Source organism: Heliangelus exortis, chromosome 9 (assembly GCF_036169615.1).
Source record: "Heliangelus exortis chromosome 9, bHelExo1.hap1, whole genome shotgun sequence".
NCBI lineage: Eukaryota > Metazoa > Chordata > Aves > Apodiformes > Trochilidae > Heliangelus > Heliangelus exortis.
In genome coordinates, this window is record NC_092430.1 from 17,100,286 (window position 1) to 17,124,110 (window position 23,825).

At 58.5% G+C, this 23,825-nt stretch overlaps 4 protein-coding genes across 7 annotated transcripts in view; 3 read left to right on the plus strand and 1 right to left on the minus strand.

Annotated features, from left to right (window-relative positions):
* The window catches only part of DIS3L2 (DIS3 like 3'-5' exoribonuclease 2), a 177,450-nt gene extending 173,149 nt beyond the window's left edge, over window positions 1–4,301 (plus strand). For all 3 annotated transcript variants that reach the window (XM_071752443.1, XM_071752444.1, XM_071752441.1), the window contains 2 exons: window positions 386–487; window positions 3,772–4,301. In XM_071752443.1, coding sequence (XP_071608544.1) covers window positions 386–487; window positions 3,772–3,870 — 201 coding nt within the window. In that variant the 3' untranslated portion in view covers window positions 3,871–4,301. The remainder of the gene's footprint in view (window positions 1–385; window positions 488–3,771) is intronic.
* Window positions 4,302–4,448: 147 nt separating this feature from the next.
* On the plus strand, window positions 4,449–9,051 carry LOC139799909 (intestinal-type alkaline phosphatase-like). Of its 2 annotated transcripts, XM_071752445.1 has the most exons (11): window positions 4,449–5,780; window positions 6,368–6,484; window positions 6,675–6,790; window positions 6,864–7,038; window positions 7,118–7,290; window positions 7,400–7,534; window positions 7,614–7,683; window positions 7,790–7,922; window positions 8,037–8,230; window positions 8,331–8,447; window positions 8,624–9,051. In XM_071752445.1, exons 1-11 carry the CDS (start codon window positions 5,708–5,710, stop codon window positions 8,908–8,910), a joined length of 1,590 nt encoding a protein of 529 aa, XP_071608546.1. In that variant the 5' UTR covers window positions 4,449–5,707; the 3' UTR covers window positions 8,911–9,051. The 2 variants fall into 2 exon arrangements, with proteins under 2 accessions (XP_071608546.1, XP_071608547.1); XM_071752446.1 differs by lacking the exon at window positions 4,449–5,780 and having other exon boundaries at window positions 5,835–6,484; window positions 6,881–7,038.
* Window positions 9,052–9,640: 589 nt separating this feature from the next.
* LOC139799910 (intestinal-type alkaline phosphatase-like) lies at window positions 9,641–13,048 on the plus strand. Its single transcript, XM_071752447.1, has 11 exons — window positions 9,641–9,793; window positions 10,307–10,423; window positions 10,515–10,630; window positions 10,840–11,014; window positions 11,169–11,341; window positions 11,423–11,557; window positions 11,643–11,715; window positions 11,801–11,935; window positions 12,054–12,245; window positions 12,378–12,488; window positions 12,572–13,048. The coding sequence occupies exons 1-11, from the start codon at window positions 9,700–9,702 to the stop codon at window positions 12,832–12,834; spliced, it is 1,584 nt and encodes a 527-aa protein (XP_071608548.1). The 5' UTR covers window positions 9,641–9,699; the 3' UTR covers window positions 12,835–13,048.
* A 98-nt stretch (window positions 13,049–13,146) lies between these two features.
* ECEL1 (endothelin converting enzyme like 1) lies at window positions 13,147–21,867 on the minus strand. Its single transcript, XM_071752448.1, has 17 exons — window positions 20,983–21,867; window positions 19,033–19,101; window positions 18,768–18,878; window positions 18,139–18,231; window positions 17,786–17,910; window positions 17,144–17,366; window positions 16,893–16,991; window positions 16,730–16,811; window positions 16,147–16,243; window positions 15,904–15,962; window positions 15,709–15,760; window positions 15,514–15,581; window positions 15,304–15,428; window positions 15,021–15,086; window positions 14,695–14,790; window positions 14,099–14,175; window positions 13,147–13,859 (listed from the first exon to the last, which is right to left on the minus strand). Exons 1-17 carry the CDS (start codon window positions 21,724–21,726, stop codon window positions 13,760–13,762), a joined length of 2,286 nt encoding a protein of 761 aa, XP_071608549.1. The 5' UTR covers window positions 21,727–21,867; the 3' UTR covers window positions 13,147–13,759.
* Between the last annotated feature and the right edge of the window lie 1,958 nt (window positions 21,868–23,825).

A 23,825-nucleotide genomic window follows, 5' to 3' on the forward strand; every position in this document is an offset into this window, starting at 1 on the left:
AGAGATCAACACAGAGCTGAAGACAGGCAAGAAAGAGAGGCTGGTTTTAATCTCAGATATCTATCTGGGGCTGTGACAGCTCCACTGTAGGCCAGCACCTGCAGTTAGTGACAGCATCTTCTCTTAATAACCTGGTTATATGGCTGGCAATGGCATCTTTAAACAGGACATATAGTGTGATATATGGGCTGTTTGTGTATCACAGCAGCCACTGATTTACGTGCTAGGCTCAGGCTCAGGAGCTGCTGCATCCCGGTTGTTAAAGAGCTGCAGAGGCAGTGTGCCGGGTGAAAGCAGCAACATTCCCATCCACAGGTGAGGTGGAGGGTGAGAGCTGAGTGGGAAATGTGGTCAGGGCTGTTTCCAATGTATTCCCTGCCCACAGGCACTGCCCTTGGTGGGCTTCCATTTCCAGAAGGTGGGAAGAAAGCCAGAGCTGACTCTTATGTGGGAACCAGAGAAGCTGGAGCAGGAATCTGTGCCCCAGGTAAGACACCCCAGTGTGGGATGGGCTCACAACATCATGGGACCGGTGTGGAGGCTGTGTGCAACAGGGAAATCCCACAGTTCTGCAGGGACAGGTCCAGAAGGCAGGACTTCCTCACAGGCTATCAGGTTCTGCTGTTCTTCTGTGTCCCCTCCCTAGGAAGCCCAACCTCAACCTTCTCTGCCATTCAGCCCTGCTCTGTCCCATCACTGCCCCTGCATCTGACCCTTCCATGGCCTTCAGACTCTGCCCTGCCTGCTGTGTGTCTTGACTCACAATTCAGTTTACTCCAGAAATTGAATTAGCATGCTGTTTGCTTCCTTCTTCCAGATTATCAATTAAGATGTTAAGTAAATTCAGGCCTAAGGCAACGCCTGTCTAGATCCTTCCCCCCATCCTGGCATTCCTTGTTCTTCGATGTCACAGCTCTTCCACTGGGTTTCCAGCCCCATGACAGGGTTGAGACCCAATTAGGAGGAATTCTTAAAGTCTGACTGCCTGAAATGCAGTGTCAAATGGTTTAACAGCATCTAGAAATCTCTCTCTTGTGTCTCTGTCATGTATTAACTTAGTAACTCAATCAAAGGAAGCAATCGCATTTGTCTGGCTTGATTAAGTGGTGCTGCTTTGCCAACTTCTGCCTGGCATTGCTATAAAATCACAGCTGTGCTGACTGCTATGATCCCTGCCTGCTGCCTGGGTGGGCAAGGGAGGGCTGAATCCCCCGCCTCTCCCTACACCATTCTGGGGGCTCTGTGCTTGAACCCCATTTCCAATCAAGCTCAGCACAGCCTCTCCTTGCCTACCTAGGGCTGGATGAAAAGCACTCCTCATACAGGGCCAGGTTGGCTGTCTCAGCTGGTGTGATGCATGTTCTGGGAAGCCCTTTCCTTCCTAGGGGGTCAGAGCCAGCCCAGCTCCCTGGCTGCTGCAAGGGGTTCTGCAGGTCTCCCTCCCTTTGAAGATGAGCTTTGCTTTGTCAGCTTGCTGACACAGGCCCAAAGTGGCCTCTGTTGCTCCTTTCCTGCGGGAGTGTGTATCACACCCTAGCAGGGACCCGCATGAAAAATGATGCTCCAGCATGAGCAGGGCCCATTTTAGTTAAGCAAACACTGGGCAATACTGGAAACTCCTCCACAAACCTTCCACACCTCCTGAGAAAATACTGGAGCCCTCCCCTGGGAGCAGGCTCTGAGCTGTCCTCTGAGCCAGTGAATCACTGGAGTGTGTAAATCCCCATCCCCAGGATAAGCCGGATCCCCTGGGAGCCGTGCTTAACCACGGATGATGTCACCCAGACAACCTGTGGCACCAAGCACCTCCTGGTCCCTGCCTGACCCTGGTGCTTGACCTCAGCTTCCCCATTTGGCTCACTCCAGCCACACAGCAGGAACATCAAGGAAAGCTGTTTGCTGGGAGCTGTTCAGGGTTCTTGTCTGACTGGTCCTGCTGTGGAGGGGAGGTGTTGCCTCCATCTCTTCCTGAGCTCCAGGAGATGGACAGAACTTCAGTGGGCAAATACTTAGGGCTTGAATATGAAGTGGATCTAGGAATTGAGGAATTTAATGTGAAATCATGCTGTTCCTTGGCTGTTCAGCAAAGGGATGGGGCAGGATTGCAAGGGAGAGCCCTGATAATTCTCCTTTGACCTGCCAGATATGGGGGGATGCCCCATGCTCCTGCCAGATGAGGTGAGCAGGGTCTGGTAGCTAAATCACTGGCAGCTAATCCTGCAAAAGGATTTCCCTGTGCTTTGGTTCTTGCTGGCCACTTTGCTGCATTTAAGTCTCAATGAGATTTTCCTGTTCTGAATGATTAATCTGGAGCGGCTGGCGCTGGATGAGCTGGGAAGGTTTGACAAGGTTACACCAGCTGGTGGCTCCATGCCTGCTCCTCCTGTGGGCCAGCCCTGAGCAGATGCCCCTGTCAAGCCCTGCTGCAGCGTCGGGCTTGGGGACAGGCTCCAGGGAGTGAAGCACCCAAATGCCTGGCCATGACCCCAGGCAGCACCTTCCCAGTGTCCCAGGCAGCCTTTCAATCGACCCTTGTGGATAAGAGCTGGTTAGAAACATGCTTTATGTTTCTAATCCACGCGATAGCACAAAGAGATGGAGTCAGAAGACCAGGGAGGTGGCAGCAGGCGGCAGCATGTTCCTGAGCAGGAGGGATTGATTTTCTGGAGTCTTCATTCCCTTCAGTCTGTCTCATCCATATTACTCCCTCCCCAGGTCTCCTCTCACTGTGGGGAACATAGAGGAGTCATTCCCTCTGTCACTGCTTAGCAGTTTGGACAGACTGAAAACCAAAGGAAAGAATTATTCTCTATAGCCCCCCTTCATCCAAAAGGAAGATAAAAGGGGAATAAAGATGAGAGACTTGAAGTTGGAAATTAAAAAAATTGGAAACAAATTTACTAGAACAGGGGAAAGGTAATAACATAAGGGATAAAGAACAAAAATACAAATATATACAAATATATATATATATAACCCAGTCTCCGTGCTGGCTGGGATAGGTGCCTGAGGGCCCTTGTGACAGGGCCAACTCAGGAGAGGGCTCCACAGCTCTTCCCAACACCCGGTGGATGTGGATTCTGAAGAGCATGTGGTGACCTGGTGGTAAAGGAGTGTAGGGGAACAGTGCCAAAGCAAGGAGCAGGTGAGAGAGAGCTTCTGGACCTTATATAGTATGGGCAGGAAATGGAAGGGAATAGAGCCCTCTGTGTTACACCCCTCTCAGGGTCTGAAAGCCCTCCTTTAGTTCCTCATACTTAAAACTGTAACACCCTCCTTGCAGGATGTTGAGAATATGCTCAGCACTATGTAGAAAACCCTTCTTATGGCAGCTCGCTGTTGGTGCTTGGCCAGGTTGTTATGTTAAGGGCTGTTGTGTGTTCTCCAGCTGGAGAAGAAAGACACAGGCAGGTTTTAGAGGTGGTTGGGCCCCAAATCACCTGTGCTCCTTTCAGGGCTGTGCAAAGAACAAGACTGAGGCCCAAAAAATCTGGAGTAAAATGAATATGTTTTCAGAAACTCATTTAGGTCAGTTTGGGTTCCCTGCTGGCTTTGCAGCCCACTGATGTTGCCCTTGTAGATGCTGCATCCAGTCCCAGCCCCAGGAGCATGCTAGACCCCAGCCGAGCAATTGAAGCCATCATACCCTATTCCCTGGTTCCCAGTGTGTGCTGCAGCAGAAGCAGACAGGGCTGCTCTGTGCAAACCCTGGTGTGATGCCAAGCCACCTGAAAAACCCTTTTCTCTCCATCTTTCTCTCCCTCACTGAAGGTGATCACCATTTTCACGCTGGTGGAGGTTGTGCTGACGTCAGATGGTGTCCCACTCAAGTACAGCGCCCTGCTCAAGAGACCAAGCTCAGAGAAATGAGCACCCCGCGTGGTGTGTGCTCCCCCACTGCTGACTGCTCAGCTCCCAGGCTCCGTACCAGCACCCACAAGGAGTCTGGGGTTTTGAGTTTTAAAACTGATGGCATTTTAGTTCAGGTTTGGATTTTAACTCTAGCTGGGAATGGGGCTCTGAGTTTGAGCCTGCTCCAGGCAGTGTTTCTTCTCTTGGATATTTTTAGCTTGCTGCTTTATTTTTGGTTGTTGTTTTGGGGGTGTTTTTTGTTTTTTAAGACAGCAGTGTCTGTCCCCAGCCACCTTGGGTGCCTGTGGTGAGGGACAAGTGGGGATGTGTGTCTGTGGGAGTGGAAGGGAGCTGGCTCCACCATCCTGGGTAGGATGCCATGGGATGTGGCCATATAGGAGGGTCTCTTGCAGGGTTGTGTATCATGTAATAAAAGCCAGGTCAGCAGATGTTTGAGGAGCTCGTGCAGGTTTTATTTTGTCTCCACTGCATTCCCCTGGCCAGGGATCCCAGCAATAACTTATTTCCCAGGCAGCCCAGTGCCTTGCCCTGCCTGTCACTTCCCAGGCATTGTGAAATCCAAGCAGTCCCAGGATGTGCTAGGCTGAAGAGTGTGGGGGACTGGGTGGATGAGTGCTCCTGGCTCCATCTCCAGTGTCTAATCCCTCAGTCTGAGTCTTCACCAGCTGTCCCTGGATGTTCTCTCCAGTCCCTCACACTCTGGCCTCCAGCCTCACCCTGCTCCCCTGAGTACCCTGCAGCACCATGTCCTCACTGCTCCCTGCCACTTGAGAGAGAAAGCATCCAGCCCTTCATGGACAGACCAACCCCTCTGTAGTCTCCAGGCAGCATGGCAACATGAGGACAGCTTCATCACCTCTGTGGGACGGGCAGCCTCAAGTGGTGGCTGGTGGAGGAATTGTCTTGTGAGGATTTTGCTAGGCAGGGAGTGGACCCTGCTTCACTTTGCCTCACGTGTGGTGGCAAATGTGGCCTCGGCATGGACAATCTGCCATTGCAGGAGGCAGGAGATGGGGCAAACCTGGGCTGCTTGGCTCAGGACTGGGGATCAGGCCCTGGGTTGGGTTAAGGCTGGGTACAACACTGCTACCCTGGAGCTGGCAAGTTGTAAAAGCCATCCGAGTCATCTACAGTCCATAGAGTTTGCCCTCCTGGCAGCACCCTTCCAGGTGGCATGGTATAACCACAGGTGGACATGGCATTCAGCTGTAGGAGCAGGTGGGACAAGCCTGTTCCTCCTTGGCTCTCCATTTTCTTACTGTGCAGGTGGGCTGGCACTGGCTGCCCCTGGGCTTGATGGGACACATGTGACCCTGTCCCTGGAAAGAGAGGGCCTGAGGACACAAACGCCAAAGGCAAGATGTCTTCCCCATACTTCTCAACACAGTGTTCCCCTGCTTGGGTTTGTCTCAGGGGAAACAAGGCCAATCCAGCTCAGCCCGGCTCAGCCTGTCTGCAGACACAGCCCTTTGCCCTGCACCCTCCCTGCCGCTCCCTGGGGTCCCGCAGGCAGCTGCCACTGTAGAAGCTGGGGGGCCCCTGAGGCATCCTGGTCCCCAGGCAGGGGCTGGAGACCCCCAAATAGGGTTTGGAGGTCCCCAGGGAGGGGCTGGAGGTCCTGCCTCACTGGTGAGGGGGAGGGATGTCCTCAGGGAGTGCTGGGGGCACTGGGAGGGCCCTGGGCAGGGCTGTGAGATAGTCCCTGAATGTTATCAGCCCATCGTCTCAACTGTGGTGGGGCTCAGCCCTCCGGCGGGACAGGGAAGGGCCATAAAGGGTTGTCCCTCTGCCCTGGACAAAAGCAGCATTTGGGGAGGGAGCCTGGGTGGGCAGCATGGGACAGCCGCTCTCCCCTGGAACCTGCTTTCTTCTCTGCCTCCTTGCCCGGCTCTCCGCTGCAGCCTCAGGTGACAGGGGACATGTGGGACAGGGAGGGTGGGAACCCTTGGTGGGGGGTGCTGGGGCTGATACCACTTTCCTGGGGATCTCTGGGGACCCTGTCACCTCTCCATGGGATATCAGCAAAGACAAATCTTCCTGGCCACCTCAGGGTGGTTTGAGACCCAACCTCTGAATGGGTTTGTCTCAACCCCCCCACAGCCAGCCCTCTCCCAGACCCTTCCAGCCCTCCTGTTCTCCCACCCTCTTGCAGTGGCTTTGGATCAAGTGGCTTGGTAGACACAGCTTGCTGGTTTTGCCTGGACATGGCACACTCACTGGGGGGGGCACCTCATCCCCTCTGCCAAGAGGCATGAGGAACCTCCCTGCCAAACTGTGCCTCAGTTTTCCCCTCTGCAGATGGGCTCTGGGCAATGCTGCAGTTGCCAAAGACTGAACTGCTCCCCAAGGGACTTTTGGCCCCGTAGGAAGGGAACTCAAAGCAGCTGAATTTGCCTTGGTTGGAGCTGACCACTGTGGTCCTGGGCGAGGATGTCCCCGGGGACCCTCGGGTGCACATGTCGCAACATGCCCCCAGCTCTGCTCTTGCCTCCAGATGCTGAAAAGACCCCAGACTATTGGAATGAAGGGGCCAGGAAGAGGTTGGAGTCAGTCCTGGCCTTGCAGCTGGCAGCACAACGGGCCAAAAACATGATCCTCTTCATGGGTGACGGTGAGTCCCCCAGGGTCCTGGCCAAACCTCATGGGTCCATGGCTTTGGGGCAGCTGAAGGACATGGTTGGCAAGAGAGAGGATGATGCCAGTGCAGGTCACCTCCTCCCAGCCTGGCCCTGGAGAGTGGCCTGGGAAGGCAGGACTGCTCCTGGTTCTGGCCCATTTCCACCCAGCACGTCCGCCCACAGGCATGGGGCTGTCCACCATATCAGCAGCTCGGATCTACAAGGGGCAGCTGGCCGGCAGCTCGGGTGAAGAGAGTGTCTTGGCAATGGAGACCTTTCCCCATGTGGCCCTGGCCAAGGTGAGTGGGTCAGCACTGGAGGGCAGCTACCCTGTCCCGGCCCAAAGCCCCAATGGCCCCCACTTTCTTTCAGACCTACACCATCGACAGGCAGGTGCCCGACAGCGCTGGCACGGGCACTGCCTACCTGTGCGGGGTGAAGACCAACGCCAAGACACTGGGGCTGAGCGGGGCAGCCGTCTATGGCAAATGCCGCACCACCTTTGGCAACGAGGTGGACTCCATCCTCCACCGGGCCAGGCTGTCAGGTATAGGGCAGTGGGCAACCCTGTCAGAAGGCCTGGCAGGGTGGACAGGCTCCATGTTAAACCAGTGTCTGTGCTGCAGGCAAGTCGGTGGGCATTGTGACAACCACACGGGTGCAGCACGCGTCCCCTGGTGCAGCCTATGCCCACTCAGCCAGCCGGAGCTGGTACGCTGACGCCAACATGCCCAAGGAGGCACTGCGGGATGGCTGTAAGGACATTGCCTACCAGCTGGTGCACAACACAGACATAAATGTGAGCCAGGGAGTGGGCATGGGACAGAGGGGACACTGGGGACGTTGGTAAGGCCTGCTGAGCTGCAGGGATGCGGCAGTGCTGGTGGCATCTCCCTGCTCCCTGGCAGGTGATCCTGGGTGGTGGGCGGATGTACATGACCCCTAGGCAGACCCCAGACCCTGAGTACCCGGAGGACTCAGCTCAAAATGGCACCAGGAAGGACGGCCTGAACTTGATAGCCAAATGGCTGAGTTCCAAGCAGGTACTGTGTCAGGGCAGAGGGGATGTGATGCTGGGCATGAGGCACATGTGGATGGCACTGGCTTTGTTTTTGCTGGCAGGGTGCCCGCTATGTCTGGGACAAGAAAGGCCTGGATGCGGTTGAGGCTGACTCTGTGAGCCACCTCATGGGTAAGAACATCATTGACTACCACTGGCAACACCTCCTCGCCATTTGGGGTTGCTGGTCCAGGGCACAAAGTAGCTTGGTGTGGACTCCCCTGCCCAACTCCCCCAGGACTTTTTGAACCCAAGGACATGAAGTACGAGCTGAACCGCAATACCTCCACGGATCCCTCCATTGTGGAGATGACAGAAAAGGCCATTCGCATCCTGCGCAGGAATCCCAATGGCTTCTTCCTCTTCGTGGAAGATGAGTAGCCCCAGGAGGGCAGTGTGGCTGGGACTGGGGTGGGAAGCAGGTCCTGGGGTAAGGTGCATGTCCCAGGGGGCCAGGGAGGGAGTGACAGCCTCATTCCCTGTGCAGGTGGCAGGATTGACCATGGCCACCACAATGGCCGGGCAAAGCAGGCGCTGATGGAGGCTGTCATGCTGGACCGGGCAGTGGCACGGGCAGGTGAACTCACCTCCCCATCCGACACCTTGACTGTGGTGACAGCTGATCACTCCCATGTCTTCACTTTTGGAGGCAACACATTGCGTGGCACCTCCATCTTTGGTGGGTCTTCTGGAGGGGCGATGACCATTCCTGTTTCCACCCCTCCCTTTTACTTCCACAAGGTGGGGACAGGGGGTAACAATGTCTTTCCCTGTACCAGGGTTGGCTCCCAAGAAAGCCAAGGACAAGCGAGCCTACACCAGCATCCTCTATGGCAATGGTCCTGGCTACAGCATCCATGATGGGGGCCGCCCAGCTGCCAGTCTCCCCGCTGCAGGTAGGAGTCTGCTGGGGGGCACAGGGAGGCAGGGGGCAGCAGCCCATGGGGTCCCAGTGCCACCCTGTGGCTCAGGAATTGCCCTGACACCAGGGTGATGGGACCTGTGCCCCCATCCCTGTGATGGGTAGGGCAGTCTGCTGCCTCCAGACCCATTTCTCCTGTCCCCTCTACAGAGGACAAGGACTACAGACAGCAGGCAGCTGTGCCCCTGGAGACAGAGACCCACAGCGGGGAGGATGTGGTGGTGCTGGCCCGGGGCCCCATGGCCCACCTCTTCCATGGGGTGCAGGAGCAGCACTACATCGCCCATGCCATGGCCTATGCTGCCTGCCTCGAGCCCTATGCCGCTGAGCCCGGGTGCAGGGCAGCCCGCAGGGCCTCCTCTGGCACACAGTGCTTCCCACAACCCCTGCTCACCCTCCTAGCTCTTTGTGTGGCTGCCTACATGGTGGGAGGCTGAGAGCCTCCACCTGAACCCCACTTCAACCTGGGCTGCCCGGCTCACTTCTGAATCCAGCTCTCCTCACTGATGGTCTTGGCAGTGGGACCCAAATGTGGCCAGGATCAAGGGATGCAATAAAACATGAGGTGTTTGTCTCCATTTGCCATACGAGGGTTTGCAGCAGTGGTCGCCACCTAAGGCACTGTCCCATGCATCAGTTTCCCCAGGTGGTCATGGCTCCTAGTCATGTACTGGAACCATCACTGGAGACAACAAGGTGAAGGAGGTGATGGATGGGGCCAGCAGACACCATGTGCCCCTGAGCTTTTTCTGACTGGGGGACAGTACACAGGGTTGGTACTTTCCCATCAACGGCTGAGCAAGGAGCAGTGTTCTAGACCAGATCAGTGGATTTATTGCTCAAGAATCAGTCCGGCAGAGAGTAGAGCTGCTCAGTGCCTGAGTGACCCCAGATGCTCCCAGTACTGCCCTCAAAAGTTCCCGGTACCTTTGCTGCCCCAGATCTGATGGTCAGCACTGCCTGTGCTCACCTGGCACTGCAGTTGGAGTGCGAATGATGCCTGCCAGGCACTGCCCATCCCCTCACTTCTGTATCTGTGCCCCAAGCAGCAGTAAGATGGTGTGCCAAGGAGATGTCTGCAGCCCAGCCCTCTGGCCTTTGCGCTGGCTGCCTGGAAGGATGCCAGGCTATTGGGAACATGCTGAACCCCTCAACACACCCCACAAGGGCTGGTCCTGGTCCAAAGTCCCTCCCCAGTTCTGCTAGAGTTGCAGACACTGCCAGTCATGTTGGGCTACCAGCATCTCACGATGAAGCTCCTGGCACCCCTCACCCTCTGCCTGGGTCTCTGGGCAGGGCTCACCACTGCTGTCATCCCAGGTGGGGACAAGGATGGGGAAGGGTGCTGGGCTAGATGCAGTGGGTGTCAGGGCAGTGGGGCATCTGGCAGGGCATCAACCTGACCATCTGCAGGGAGGGTTTGAAGAGACTCTCTGGCTTTGCAAGGGTTAATGGGGGTTAGTCCTGCTTCTCTGGGGACCTTGGGCCAATTTTCCCCTGTGGGGTGAGCTTACTGCTTGCTTCTGGGCTGGGGGGCTGAGCAAGGTGCCTGTAACCTTCCCCTTGGCATCCCAACTGCCAGATAGTTTTCCCCATTATGCCTCATTTTCTGCCACCTCATTTTCTGCCACCTCATTCTCTGCCCTGGGCCAGTAGGTAAATGAAAGTCCACATGGACTTTCCTCACCCCAAACAGGACCCTGACCCACTTGTTCCATATAAGAGAATGCCCCAGTGGGGGGATGACCAGGGATGTGGGTGTCCCTAGGATGTGGGTGCCCTAGAGATGTGGGTGCTGGGATTCTGGGACTGACAGATACTGCCCTGTCCCAGCGGAGGAGGAGAAGCCATCCTTCTGGAACAACCAGGCAGCTGCAGCCATTGAGGCCTCCTTGAAGATTCAGCCCAAAATACGTCAGGCCAAAAACCTCATCCTCTTCCTTGGGGATGGTGAGTTCTGGTGAGCAGGCTGGTAAGGCCACTGCCCTGTGGAGTGGGTACCTGATCCAGAGGGTGACTAAAACATTTTCTCCTCATCCAGGATTTGGAATCCCCACCATCACAGCCACCCGCATCCTAAAGGGGCAGCAGCAGGGGAAGCTGGGCCCTGAGACCCCCCTTGCCCTCGATGCTTTCCCCTATGTGGCTCTCTCCAAGGTAAATCCTCACCACACTGGGAGTGGGGCAAAGGTGATGCCCATGGGGCTGTGGGACAGAAGCATCCCAGGATGCAAATATGGGGTGCACAGGGTCCCATCCCACACTTGTCCTTGGGTTAGCAAAAGAGTATGGCAAGGGATGCTGAGGGGTTGACCCCACCAGGTGTCTCTGCCAACAGCCCTGAGCCTGGCACATGTCCTTGTCAGACGTACAATGTGGACCGCCAGGTCCCTGACAGCGCGGGGACAGCCACAGCCTACCTCTGTGGGGTGAAGGGCAACTACGAGACTGTGGGGCTGAGTGCAGCTGCCCGCCACTCCCAGTGCAACACCACGGCAGGAAACGAGGTGGTCTCAGTGCTGGAGAGAGCTCGCAAAGCAGGTAACGAGGGGCATGAATCAGCAGGGCGAGGGCGAATCCCCACAGGGACAAGGGGCATAAAGCCAGGGGCTGACCTTCTCCAAGCATCCTGGGGCTTGATGGTGGGGGACCCCATCTTGCTTCTCTTGTGGCCTGACATCTGGGGGGATGGCAGGGAAGGCAGTGGGCATCGTGACGACAACACGGGTGCAGCACGCATCACCCTCGGGGAACTACGCCCACGTGGTGAACCGCGACTGGTACGCTGATGCCAGCATGCCCTTGGACGCCCGCCACCAGGGCTGCAAGGACATCGCCTGGCAGCTGGTCCACAATGTTGACATCAACGTGAGCACCCATGCGTGGGGAGGGGAAGCAAGGGCAGATCGTCCTGAGCACCCCCTAACACCACCCGTCTCACCCTTCCAGGTGATCCTGGGGGGTGGTCGGAAATACATGACCCCCATGGGGACGCCAGACCCCGAGTATCCCACCTATGGGTCCGAGAATGGGATGCGTGAGGATGGGAATAATCTCATCAACATGTGGCTGGAGGCACGGCCGGTGGGTGACACAGATGTGACTCTGCCCATCACCCTTGGGCACAGGGCTGGGCACCCCTTGACCCTCCTGTGTTATTTTATTGCAGGGTGCTCGCTACGTCTGGAACAAGGCAGAGATGCTGGCTGCTGTTGCTGACCCCAACGTGAATTATTTGATGGGTAACAATTGTCCTGTGTGCCAGGACCCAACATCCAGTGGGACACAAGCAGAAACTGAAGCTGTTCCCTATGTGTCCCCTCCTAGGTCTCTTTGAACCCGGGGACATGAAGTTCAACATGTTGCGTAACCCCACCTTGGACCCGTCGCTCACTGAGATGGTGAAGGCGGCCATCACCATCCTGAGTAGGAACCGTAATGGATTCTACCTCTTTGTGGAAGGTAAGTCAGAGCCAGTGCCCCTGGGACGGGTGAAAGTGGGGTCCTACATCCCAAGGTGGGGGTAAGAGTTGGGGGTGCTGCCATTGGTCTCCAGCCCACCATAATCGCTCATCTGCAGGTGGCAGGATTGACCACGGCCACCATGATGGTTCAGCCCATAAGGCACTGACAGAGGCGGTAGAATTCGACTGGGCCATCAAGCAGGCAGAGACCCTGACAAATGAGGAGGAGACCCTCACTGTTGTCACTGCTGACCACTCACATGTCTTCTCCTTTGGTGGCTACACCCTGCGTGGTTCCTCCATCTTTGGTAGGATTCTGCCCACCTGCTGGGAGCAGTGCATGTCCCCCTGCTGAGTGCTGCCAAATCCAGGGTGCCCTGGCTGTGGTGATGTGGGGGTTCCTTGGCTGATTCCAACCCCCTCCTCCATCGCTCCACCAGGTTTGGCCCCCAAGAAAGCCACTGACAAGAGGAACTACACATCCATCCTCTATGGGAATGGGCCAGGCTACCCGGGCACTGACCGGCCGAATGTGGACGATGGCACAGCCAGTGAGGACACAGGGACCATGACCAGGTGGGATGGGGCGGAAGGCTACCACTGCCCCCCTCACTCCCTTCTCTGTCCTCCCCAGGTGACTTCAACTACAAGCAGCAGGCTGCTGTGCCCCTCGACTCTGAGACCCATGGCGGAGAGGATGTGGCTATCCTGGCAAAGGGCCCCATGGCCCACCTCTTCCATGGGGTGCAAGAGCAGACCTATGTGGCCCACGCCATGGCCTTTGCTGCCTGCCTTGACCCCTACACCGCCTGCCCTCAGCAGGACTCTTCCACCAGCACCCATGCCACCCATCTGGTCCTGCTCCTGCCCACCCTCCTCCTGCCACTTTTCCCCTGATCCCACTGCCCCAAGGCACCCCACAGGTGCTGCTGGACCCCCCATGGCTGCAGCACCCATAGGTGGCTGGCAGCACTTTGGAGCCTTCCTTGTCTGGATGCAGCAGCATGCCAAATCCTGGGCATGGGGGCATGGGGGGGTCCTACAGCACTCACACGGTGTGCTTGGTATTTAGTAAACGTACGGTGTGGTGCTGGTAGAACAGGCACGTTAAGTGGTGTGTGGGTCCCTATGCTGTTCAGGCAGGGCGTGGGGTGCCGCCTGCTGTTGCCCATCACCACGCAGCCCCCATCCACAGCCCCTTGCACCCTCCCAGCATATCCAGTGCTTTATTGACCAGAAACAGCAACGAAAAATACAGCGGGTGTCCATGTCCCCGCGCTCCCAGGGCAGGCTGGCATCACCCTGCCCCGAGCCCTGCCAGCTGTGCCCATCTGCTGGCAGGGCTGGTGTGGGGACAGGATGGGGCTGGCATGGAGGGTGCCAGGAGGACACCGGGCAGAGGGGCTTTTTGCATGGGGAAGCCCCATGGCAACTTTTGTTTCTCCCTGCCCCAACCAGCGCTGGGCTGGATGTGGTAGGGCTGGGGGAAGGTTTGGGATAGGTGGGCAGAAGAGGGTTTACACAGGTGCTTAGGGGGTGCCCTACACTGCCTCATTCTTCCATGGCAACTCAGGACCCCCCCAAGTTTGCAGGGCAGGGGGTAGGAAGGGGATGGGCAGGAGGCATCTGCCTCTGGGAAGGAGACAATGCCCACCCCAGGTGTCCCCCTGCTGCCCCCACCTCTCCACCTGTCTTTGGGGGATGACCCCCAGCGTCCCCTTTGCCTGGAGAGTAGGAAGGCAAGACAGAGATGGGGAGTGGGCACATGGTAACAGGGCAGGGATGTGGAAAGGGGGTGCCAGCCTGCTGGGGGGAATGAGCCTCACCACACTGAGCACTTGTGCACCGGGTTCATGGGGGAGTTCTTTGGGCAGTGGAAAACCCGTCCAAACTCCTCAAACTGTGAGACACTGCCCAGGACCCTGCCAGGAGAGGGGGGCAAGTCAGAGATGGGTGCCCCCTGCCTCCCCTGCCACTGCCATGTACCCCACTTGTGGCACCCACCCATCACAGCAGAACCCCATCCCCTGCCCCAGGGATGTGCACCCAGAGCCACCTGGTGCCAGCACCCCAGAGGGTGCTCACCCCACTTTGCACAGCACCATCAGCTATGGGGAAGGCTGCCACCCACTGTGCCCCTCATTCTGGGGCCAGCTGGTACCTGTAGTGCTCCGGGGCATGCTTGTCTGTCAGCACCTGCAGGTAGATGGACTGGGATCGCCGCTTGATGCACCAGTTCTGTGGGGAGAAAGGACCCTGAGGGTGAGATGGATGGGGCATCCCAGGTCCTGGCACCCACCAGAATCAGGGAGTCCTAGCAACTACTGGGGCACAATGGCTTTTTAGGCTGCTGGGGACGAGAACAGTAATGGTTGTGCTTGTTACTCTGGGGTCTCCCAGGAATCTGTGTATGTGGTATAGATGGGAGAGCACAGGGGCATGTTTGTTGCTGTAGGGTCTTCTGGAGGTATGAGCTGCATGACCTAGAAGTTTGGAAGCATGTACCTTTGTTACTGTGGGGTGCCTGGGAGGTGCTGGGGGACACATGTTTGTTGCTGTGGAGTCCCCAGGGGTAGTGGGGCTGTGCAGGGTGCTTCTTGCAGGGCTGAGCCCTGTTCCCTGTGCCCAGAAACTGCTGATGGAGCTGAGCCCAGCTCCTGGCCATGGACATCAAGTCCCCCTCAGAGCCACAGGTCCCACACGGGGTGACCCCCTACACTCTGGTGTGTGTCATGTTTGGGGAGAGCAGGGGCTCACCTGGGCAAAGGCAATGAAGAAGAGCTGGTCATGGGTGTATTTCAGGTGGTGCAGAGGGTGCTCAGGGCCGTGCTCCCGTACCCACTTCTGGTAGGCCTGGGGAACAAGGGATGCCCTCAGCACAGAGGGAAGCGCCTCAACCCACCCGAAATGCCTCCCTGAACCCTCCAGCAACAAACAAGCAGGATCATGCCCACTTCCTGATGCAGGGAGCAAGGTGGGGATGGGAGTGTGGGGTGTCTCATGCCCACCTGATGCAGATGGCATCAGCAGCTGCCCCATGGCCCTAACAGAGTCATGACAGCCCAGAGTGGGGGGACACTTACGTAGTAGGCGAGTTTGAGCCCCCCCATGTCCGCAATGTTCTCCCCCAGTGTGTGTTTGCCATTCACCTGGTGAGAGAGGAGAGATGATGGGATAGGCAAAGATGTCCCTCCCAGCCAGGCATCCTCCCATGTCCACCCTGGCCCCCTGAGGAATTTCCCAGCTGAGATGTGATGAATTTTCAGGTCCCAGGGCTGGGCAAGGCAGAGCCATGCTCTCCTGCAGGCATCTAGCCCCACGGCCAGCATGTGCCCAGACATTGCTTGGCAGGTGAGGGGCTCTCACCCGCTGGTTGTAGACAGTGAAATTGTCATAGAGGTTGACAATACACTGTGCCTTCTTCAGGAACTTGCTGTAGGACCTCTCTGTCCACCAGTGCACCAGGTTCCCGTGCCGGTCGTACTGTCCCCCTGCAGAGGGAATCACCACCACCAGTCACACCAAGGGCCCAGGTGTCCCTCCTCGCACCCCAGCATGGGGCGGGGGTGTCCTCACCCCAGTCATCATAGCCATGGGTCAGTTCATGTCCAATGATGGTGCCAATCCCACCGTAGTTCAGAGACCTGCAACAGCAGGGGCAGCAGAGGTGAGAGGGTGGAAGGCACAGTGCCCACAGGGATGGCGGTGACGCCAACACCTGGTACCCCCATCCCCTGCCCTGGAACTCCCCCCCCCCAGGCCCACACTCACTGCGGGAACTCAGGGTCGTAGAGGGTGGGCTGCAGGATGCCAGCAGGGAACACTGGGGATGCAGAAGAGCATTGCAGTTGTGGGGGTACCCTGCCTGGTGCCCACCCACAGCATCACCCGGTACCCTGCGTTGTTCCCCCCCCACCCCGGGACCCTCCCCACACCCCTGTCCCAGGGAGCTGGGCAGTGCCTCACCCATCTGGTTCTTGTTGGGCAGGTAGTAGGCATTCAGCGCCTGGGGAGGCAGCAGCCACCTGCAAGGGGAGACAGCAGTGCCAGGCTGTGGAGGCACCAGGGCTGGCACAGCTGGGAACACAGGGGAGGCATTCCTTGCTTGCCTGTGCCCTCCTGCCTAACCCCAATAGGGTGTGCCTGGGCACAGGGAGAGGGGGCATTGGTGGGGCTGTGCTGTGCCCCCTGGGGCAAGAAGATACCCACGCAGACTTGTCCACTTCCTGCCGGATCTTCTTCACTGAGAGCCTGATGCTGAAGGCAATGCTGTTGAGGATGTTCTTGAAGTAGGTCTTCTCTCCCACTTCGAACTGTGGGGAAAGCCACATCAGTGGGGGTACCAGCTCTGAATACCAACCCCAAGATCATGGAGAGCAGGGATGGGGCCTCTTCCCACTACCATGAGCCTTGGGGACAGAGGACATGCGGTTATGGCTGTGGGCTGGATGTGGCACATGTGTGTCCTCTTGTCCCATGATGTGTGCCCATGCATGCAGCTCTATCACCTCGATGGTGTTCCTGGACAATGCTAGCACCCCCAGCCCTTGCTGAGGATGGGGCTGAGCTCTGAGGCTATGTAATATGAGGAAGGGACCAGACCCAAGGGACAGCATAGCACTGCCTGTGTAGCTGCAGCCATGTGAGTGGTGAACACAGTAAGCTACCAGGAGGTTGCTTGCTTTGTGGTGGCATCTCCCCATCTCAATCTCCACAGACCCTGAGGAAGATGTGGAGACGCTCTCCCTGCTCCTCATGCCCATCTGCATGTCCCTGCATAGACCTGGGCCACTCCTTGCCTCATACTCCTTGTCAATGGCCTCTGGCTTCAGCAGGAAATCAGGATATCCAATCATCACCATCATGTACCGGAGCTGTGGGCAAAGTGAGTAGTGGGTTCATGCCCCCAAGCCATGGTGGGTGCAAGGGCAGGGGTGGATACTGGAGCTGGCTACCTTGGCCCTGGCTGCTCTCCGTGTCTCCTCATCCATCCAGTCCAGCTCATCCAGACGCCTGTCCAGGATGTATTTGATATCCTCCACCAGCTGCTGCACCTATGGTGAGTCACCACAGGTGCTGGCATGGCACCCTCATGACCCGTCATCCTGCTAGACAGCCCTCAGTAGGGTGCTGTGTGACGGTAAATGCCTTGGCTAGGTGACAGGAGGGATGTGGTGGCTTTGTACCCGCAGGCAACATCACCTACCTTAGCCTTGCTAGTGGAGGAGAAGTGCTCCTCGACAAAGAGGGCACCCAAGGCCATGCCAAAGTGCTTGTTGGCCTGGCTCAGGCAGATCTTTCCTGGCTCGAGCTGCTTCTCATTGCCCTCCATCTCCTTGGAGAGCTCATGGATGGCGTCGCGGAAGGGGGTGGAGAGGTGCTCGCTCAGCACCACCACAATGCGCCACAGCATGTAGTTGTGAAGGATCCTGGTGTAGGAAGGCAAGGTCAGGCCTGCCCCCACTGAACATGTCCCCAGGCACACAAGAAGGATGGGGAGCATGAGCTGAGTGGGGACACTCCTGCTCAGGGACTAGGCAGGCTGCAAGGGTGGCCATGTCCTGTGGGGACACAGGCACAGGCTGGCACCCTGTCCCTCCCTGCTCTGTGGTGAATCTGATGACCTCTGGCACAGGGGTGCTCAGCTCCTCTACAGCCAGGGTGCTATGGATCTCACAACTGTGCCTTCTTCCAGGAGCTTTCCCAGGATCCCAGTGCCCAGCTTGGCTTCCTCAGAAAGGGATTGTTGGAGGGGAAACAGCCACAGCCCCCCTGTGCTCACCCCTGTTGCCAAACCCCTGCCAGGCTGGAGAGGTGCCAGGCAAAGGGGGTCCCAGCCCCCCCTCACCTGCTGGGCGTCACACGGATGAGGTCAGACACCTTGTGCATGTAGTCAGTGGCCAGCAGCACCACCTCCTCCTCCTCCGAGAAGTTGTCATGGAAGATACGGTCCAGCAAGCGCTTCCACTTGAGCTGCCAAGGTAAGCACTGTCAGAGGGCACAGGGACACCCACCCACCCCCCGTGTCACACTGCAGGGAAGCCCCTTTGGGCTTCCACCACCACTTCCCACCCAGAAAGTGCAGGGTGGATTCATCCCCCTCAGATGGACTTATGTGGGAGAGAAGCAAGGGCATGGAGCAGGGGGGAAAGGGACAAGTGTGGAGCACAGGGCACATGGGGTGGCACCAGGGGTACTCACAGTGGGGGTGATGCGCTGCAGCTCACCCAGGGTCAGTTTGTGGTACATGCTGCTGATGTCCCTCCGTGTGTCATCGTACTCAGATACTGTGATCTGCAAGGGGTTGGCACAGCTGTCACCATCCTACCTTGAGTTTGGCACAGGGACAGAGGGGACAGGGCAAGAGGGGCTACTGACCTACATCTTCCATGGCTCCCTGTCCCAGGAACCCTCTTCTGCCAGTGGGGCCCTAAGGGCAGTCATGGGGTACCCAAGATGTTGGGGTATGTGAGGGTTGGGCATGGAGGTCCCCCAGGGCCAAGACTGGGGTCCCCAAGAAATGGGAATGGAGTCCTGAAAGGCCTGGAGTGGGTTCACAACAGCTGGATATGGGAGTCCCCACCCAAGGTCTGGAGTGATTGTCCTGAGGGGTTCTAGGGGTTTTCAAGATATTGGGGCTGGAGGTGGAATCCCCAGGGGCCAGGCATGAAACTCTCCAGGGTCTGGGAGTGGAGGTTCCCAAGGGAATTGGGATGGGGTCCCTTACAACCAGGCACTGAGGTCCTCAAAGATCTGTGACTGGACTGCCCAAGGACTGGGTGGGGACTGGGTAGGAGCACCCCAAAGCCCAGGGCATGCATCTCATTCACATTGGCAAGGTGCTGCTCCAGCTGCAGGATCTCCTGGGCCTTCTGCTCCACATGCTCAGCACCCAAGAGGGTGAGCAATCGCTCCATGAACACCCGGTAAGCAGCCAGGATCTGTGCAAAAGGAAAGGGACACTAAGTACTACATACACTGCCCTGCAGACACCCCTGGCACAGCTGGCATTGGGGGATCCCTCTGCCTGCCATCCATGCAGGATGCTGGTGCTTCTTCTCATGTCCCCATGGCATCCATGTTGCCTCCTCTCACCTTCTCACTCTCCTCATCCTGCCCCAGGTAGAGGGTCCGTTCAGGCAGAGTCAGCCCATCCTGGTCAATCTGGCGGAAGATGAGCGCAGTAGGTAAGCAGGGTAGGGGGCTTGTTCTGGGTGAGGCACCTCTCACCTTCCCCCATACTGCATGGTGCCCTTGGTGCCCTGAAAGCTGTGGTCGGTCAGTCTGTGGGCAGGTCCCATGTCTCAGTTTCCCTCTCACTAGAGGGTGCTGGAGCAAGGAGGATGCAATAGGCTGGGTGCTGCTCCGTGGCCTGACACACCTGGCACACCAACTTACCCATAACCCCATGGTGGCCCCAAGCTGATCCTGCCTCTGTGCAACACCTCTCACCCCATGCATGCTCACCCCCTCACACCCTTATGCGTGTAAGATCATCGAGCTGTTAACCCAGCACTGCCAAATCCATCACTAAACTATGTCCCTGAGGACCAACCACATCTGCACCTCTAAACACCTCCAGGGATGGTAACAATACCGTGTCCCAGGGCAGCATGTTCTACATTTGCACATCCCCGCCCAATGTGCAACACCTCTCATCCCATGCATGCTCACCCCCTCACACCCTTATGCATGCACCAGCTAGCACACCCCCTCTCCAGGCACACACACAGAGGCTGTCCCCTCTTTTCTCTCTGGCTCACCCTCCTCCTGTATCCAACCGCACCACCCCACCCCTTCATGTGCACAGCTGCAGCACTGCCCCACACACCCCCAGCTTTCCCCCCCCCCATCTCACAACCTCCCCTTTACACCCCTTTGGCCCTCACCCCCTTGCCCCCCCGGTTCCTCATACACCCCCTTGTCACACTCACACACCCCCGTCACACTCAAGCCCATTGCACACTCGCTCCCCTGTCACCCCATCACATCCTGACACTCCACAGGCGTGCCCCATGACACCCTGGCACCCAACCCTGTCTGTCACACCTGTCTCTTCCCGCACCCCCAGCTCAGCCCCGCCACCCGCCCACCCTTTCCCTGTGCACACACTCCCTCTAGTGTACACACGCCCGCCAGCGCCGCACGGGCCCTCCCCTCCCCCCACACGCTCACTCCTTTCACATCCACCCCCCAGTCCCACCAGCTCACAGGGAACGGGGCGGTTCATCCGTAACACTTAGTCCCCCCACTGTCCCCAGCACCTCGTCCCCACTACACCAGCACCATACCCCTCCCCCCCCTCCCTCTATGGCCACCATGTTCCTGTTATTCCCACCCCCACGTCCCCTCTGTGTCCACCACTGTGCCGTTGCTTTGCCCCCACCGCTGTGCCATCACCATGACCCTCCCTGTCCATCATCGTGCCCACCATGACATCCCCACCAAGCCAGTGCTATGCCTCTATAGTACCCACCAGCACACTCCCACACCCACAAGGGTGATTGAGACTTGGCCACCCAGACAAAGCCCGCCCATGCCCTAGTGGCACCACAGTGTGAGGAACACAGGCTGGCAGGGGTGGGGAAGTCTAACAAAGCCATGAGCAACTGCCCTGGTCTGGTGCTGTGATGCCAGCAGGCATCCCCCTGTCACCTCCTTGGGTTTGGCCCCTGCGTGTAGATGGCAGCCAGGATGCCAAAGTGAAGGGCTTGGCCTCTGGCACTCTGGAGACCCTGGTGTCTCACTGGGATGTCCCCAGCACCTAGGCAGGCAGCACTGCCTTGCTCTACATCCTGCCTCCCCACCCTGAAGGTGCCACCCTCACCCTACAGCAGCTTGACACTGGGGTCCCATGGTGGGGAGATGGGGGGGTTCCCAGGGACAGGGCCTGTTCACAGCCCAGCTGCCTGCTGCAGCCCAGCCCACACACACACCAGGCAGGCACCCAGTATCACCACAAGGACAGTGGCACCTTGGGGGGGTTATCACTGGCACAGGTGGGTGGCTGGGGGGTCAGCAGCCCCAGGAGCAGGGTGCCCTCACCCGGATGACGTAGCGGGAGGTGTTCCTCTCGTCCAGGCTGACAGTCAGGGAGAAGAGCACAGCAGCACTGTAGACACCCTGTGTCTTGTAGAGCAGCTCATTGAGCTCCCCATGGCCTGCAGGGGCATCCCAGCCACCACACTCCCCGATTACCTCCAGCATGGGCCGTGGGCCCAGCCGGTCAATCTCAGCCTGGTCCAGGCATGAGCGGAAAAACTCCTTGACCTTTCTCTCAGCTGAGGTGGGGGCTCGGCGCCTCACAGGGCGGCTGAGCAGTGCCTGCAGCTTGGCCTCATTCTGCTCAGCGATGGCCCCGATGGTGCCGTACACCAGCTTGTCCTCAGGGATGCCATGTCTCCGGAGCCAGCCACCGCAGGCAAAGGAGTAGAAGTCCTGGCAGGGGTCAATGGTAGCATCCATGTTGGCGCTGAGGAAGCGGGACGCCCGCAGGAAGGCCTTCTTCTCCTGGCACCCCTCCAGGCAGTAGCTGTCCCCTTCAGCTGCCAGGTACTTGAGGATCAACATGCATGTCAAGATGACGCAGAGCCCTGCTGCAAACACCAGCCCTGAGAGCAGGCAGACCTCCCGGCGGCTCCAGCGCGGCAGACCCCCACGGCGTTTCTTGGCCCCAGTGCCCAGCTGGAGGGCGAAGCCATTGGGCAAGGTGCCACTCTGGTACTTGCTCACATACTTCACTTCCTGAAACTCGTCGTAGTGGGCTGTCAATGAGTAAGTCTTCTCCATGGCCGGGGATGGGGCTCCCCACTGACAGTGTGGGTACAGGGGGCTCAGGGCAAGTGGGAAGTAGGTTCCAGCGTCCCACGGTTCATGCTGGAGCCATGTCCACCATAGGGAGGAGGTGGATAGTGCTCCAGTGAGTCAGGAAGGTCCTGGAAAAGGCAGAGGAGGTGGTTGAGGGGGGGGGAGGTTGGGAGGAGCAAGGAGAGGGGGATTGCTTCTCGCCGTCATTGCTGCCTGCATCACTGTCCCTGCCTGTATGCCCCACTGGTAGCATGGTGACTGGCTCTGGTGCCAGAAGCTCCATAGCAGGTCTGCTGCATGGCTGTCCCCTCTGCCAGCCCATCTGGTGAGAGGGTAAGGTCCTGCGGCATGACCCTGGGAGGGTTTCATACTCTGGAAGAGCTCCATCCCACACACCCCCACTGACCCAGCGCACCCAGCACAAGCACCCAGCCTGGGTGGGTGACCGGGGTGGTCCAGCAAGCCCAACCTGCACCATGTGAGCCCTTTCTGGCCAGAGGGGACACAGAGCTGCCAGTCACTTTGAGTGGGGGGTACAGAGAAGGGTAAGCCTGAGGAAGAAAGGCTTTGGGGAGATCTGAGGGGCTTTGGGTAGATTTGGGGGAAGATGTGGGGTTGGGGTCTCACAGACTATGTCAGGTTATGTGGCCCTGCATTGGGTTGCATCATATTGCGCTGTGGCGTGTGGTGTTGCGTTGCATTGTGTTGGGTTGGGTGGTGGTGCACCGTGTTGCATTGCGCTGTGTCAAATTGTGGTGCGGTGTGTGATGTCTAGGGGGGAGCCATGAACCCCATGGACATCGCAGTCATTTCCCACCACTTCCCCCACCACCACCCACCCAACCCTTCTCTGCTGTGACAGGGAGGTGGTCTGCCCATGGTGAAAGAAGGGTGGGGGCATGATGGGTTGTGGGGGAAATTTCAAAAAGGAACCCAAATCTTTGCTCAGTGCACAATGGCATCAGGATTTGCAGGTGGGAGAGAACAGGCTGGGGACAAAGAGCCGCTCGGGAGGTAGCCGGTAACCCCGCAGTGGAGCCCCGCCGAGCCTGGCGGCCCCTGCTTCCACCGCAACTTGGGCAAAGTTGTGCCCCGGCGCCGCAACCCGGCGGTGCCCGTGCCGGGGAGATGCCGCCGCCGCCAGAAAGTTTACGGAGCTGGCAGCGGGCACCGGTGCAGCGCGGGGGGGTCGGGAGGTTGGGGGGGAAGGGAGGCAGTGGGGGGAGCTGCCCGGGATGCTCGGAAGATGCTCGGGGGTGCCTGGGCGACGCTGCCCAGGATTAGAGGGAAATGCTACCCGGAATGCTAGGAAGATGCTGCACAGGATGCTCGGGAGGTGCTTATCGGGATGCTCGAGAGATGCTCAGAAGGTGCTCACCGGGATGATGATGCCTGTGGTGCTCGGGGGATGCTCGAGGGTTGCTCGAGCAATGCTCGGGAAGAGCTCCCGGGGATGATGCCCGGGATATTTGGGAGATGATCGCGGGGTGCTCGCCGGCAGGCTCGGGGAGCGCTCTCCGGGTTGCTCGCGGTGCTCCCCGGGGTGCTCCCCGGAGTGCTCCCCGAGGTACTGGGGGGGGATGTTTCCCGGGATGCTGCCCGGGATGTCCGCGGATGCTCGAGATCGCTCACCGCCTGCTCACCAAGACACTTGGAGGATGCTCCCGGGATGCTCAGGTGACGTTGCCCGGGATGCTCGGAGATGCTGCCCGGGATGCTCGAGGGGTGCTCGGGAGTGCTCACCGTCTTGCTCGGGGGCTGTCAGAAGGCTGCGCGGGGCTGCTGTCTAGCCGGCCCCGCACTGACCGTCCGGCTGCGCTCCCCGCGCTCCGCGCCCCGCGCCGCGGCTGGCGGAGCGGCGGGACCGGAGGGAGGCGGCGGGGCGGGGAGAGGGTGGTGCCTCCAGCCCCGCTCTCCCGCAGGCCAGGCTCCATTAACGAGATTATTATGCAAATAGAGCAGCCCTGTGCCGCCCGCCAGCCTTACCTCATCCCCACGGGCGGGGAGCCGGGGCAGGGGCGTCCCCGGCCCCCCACCCCGGGTACTGGCACAGGGGCTTGTAGTGACACTCTGCCTGGCAC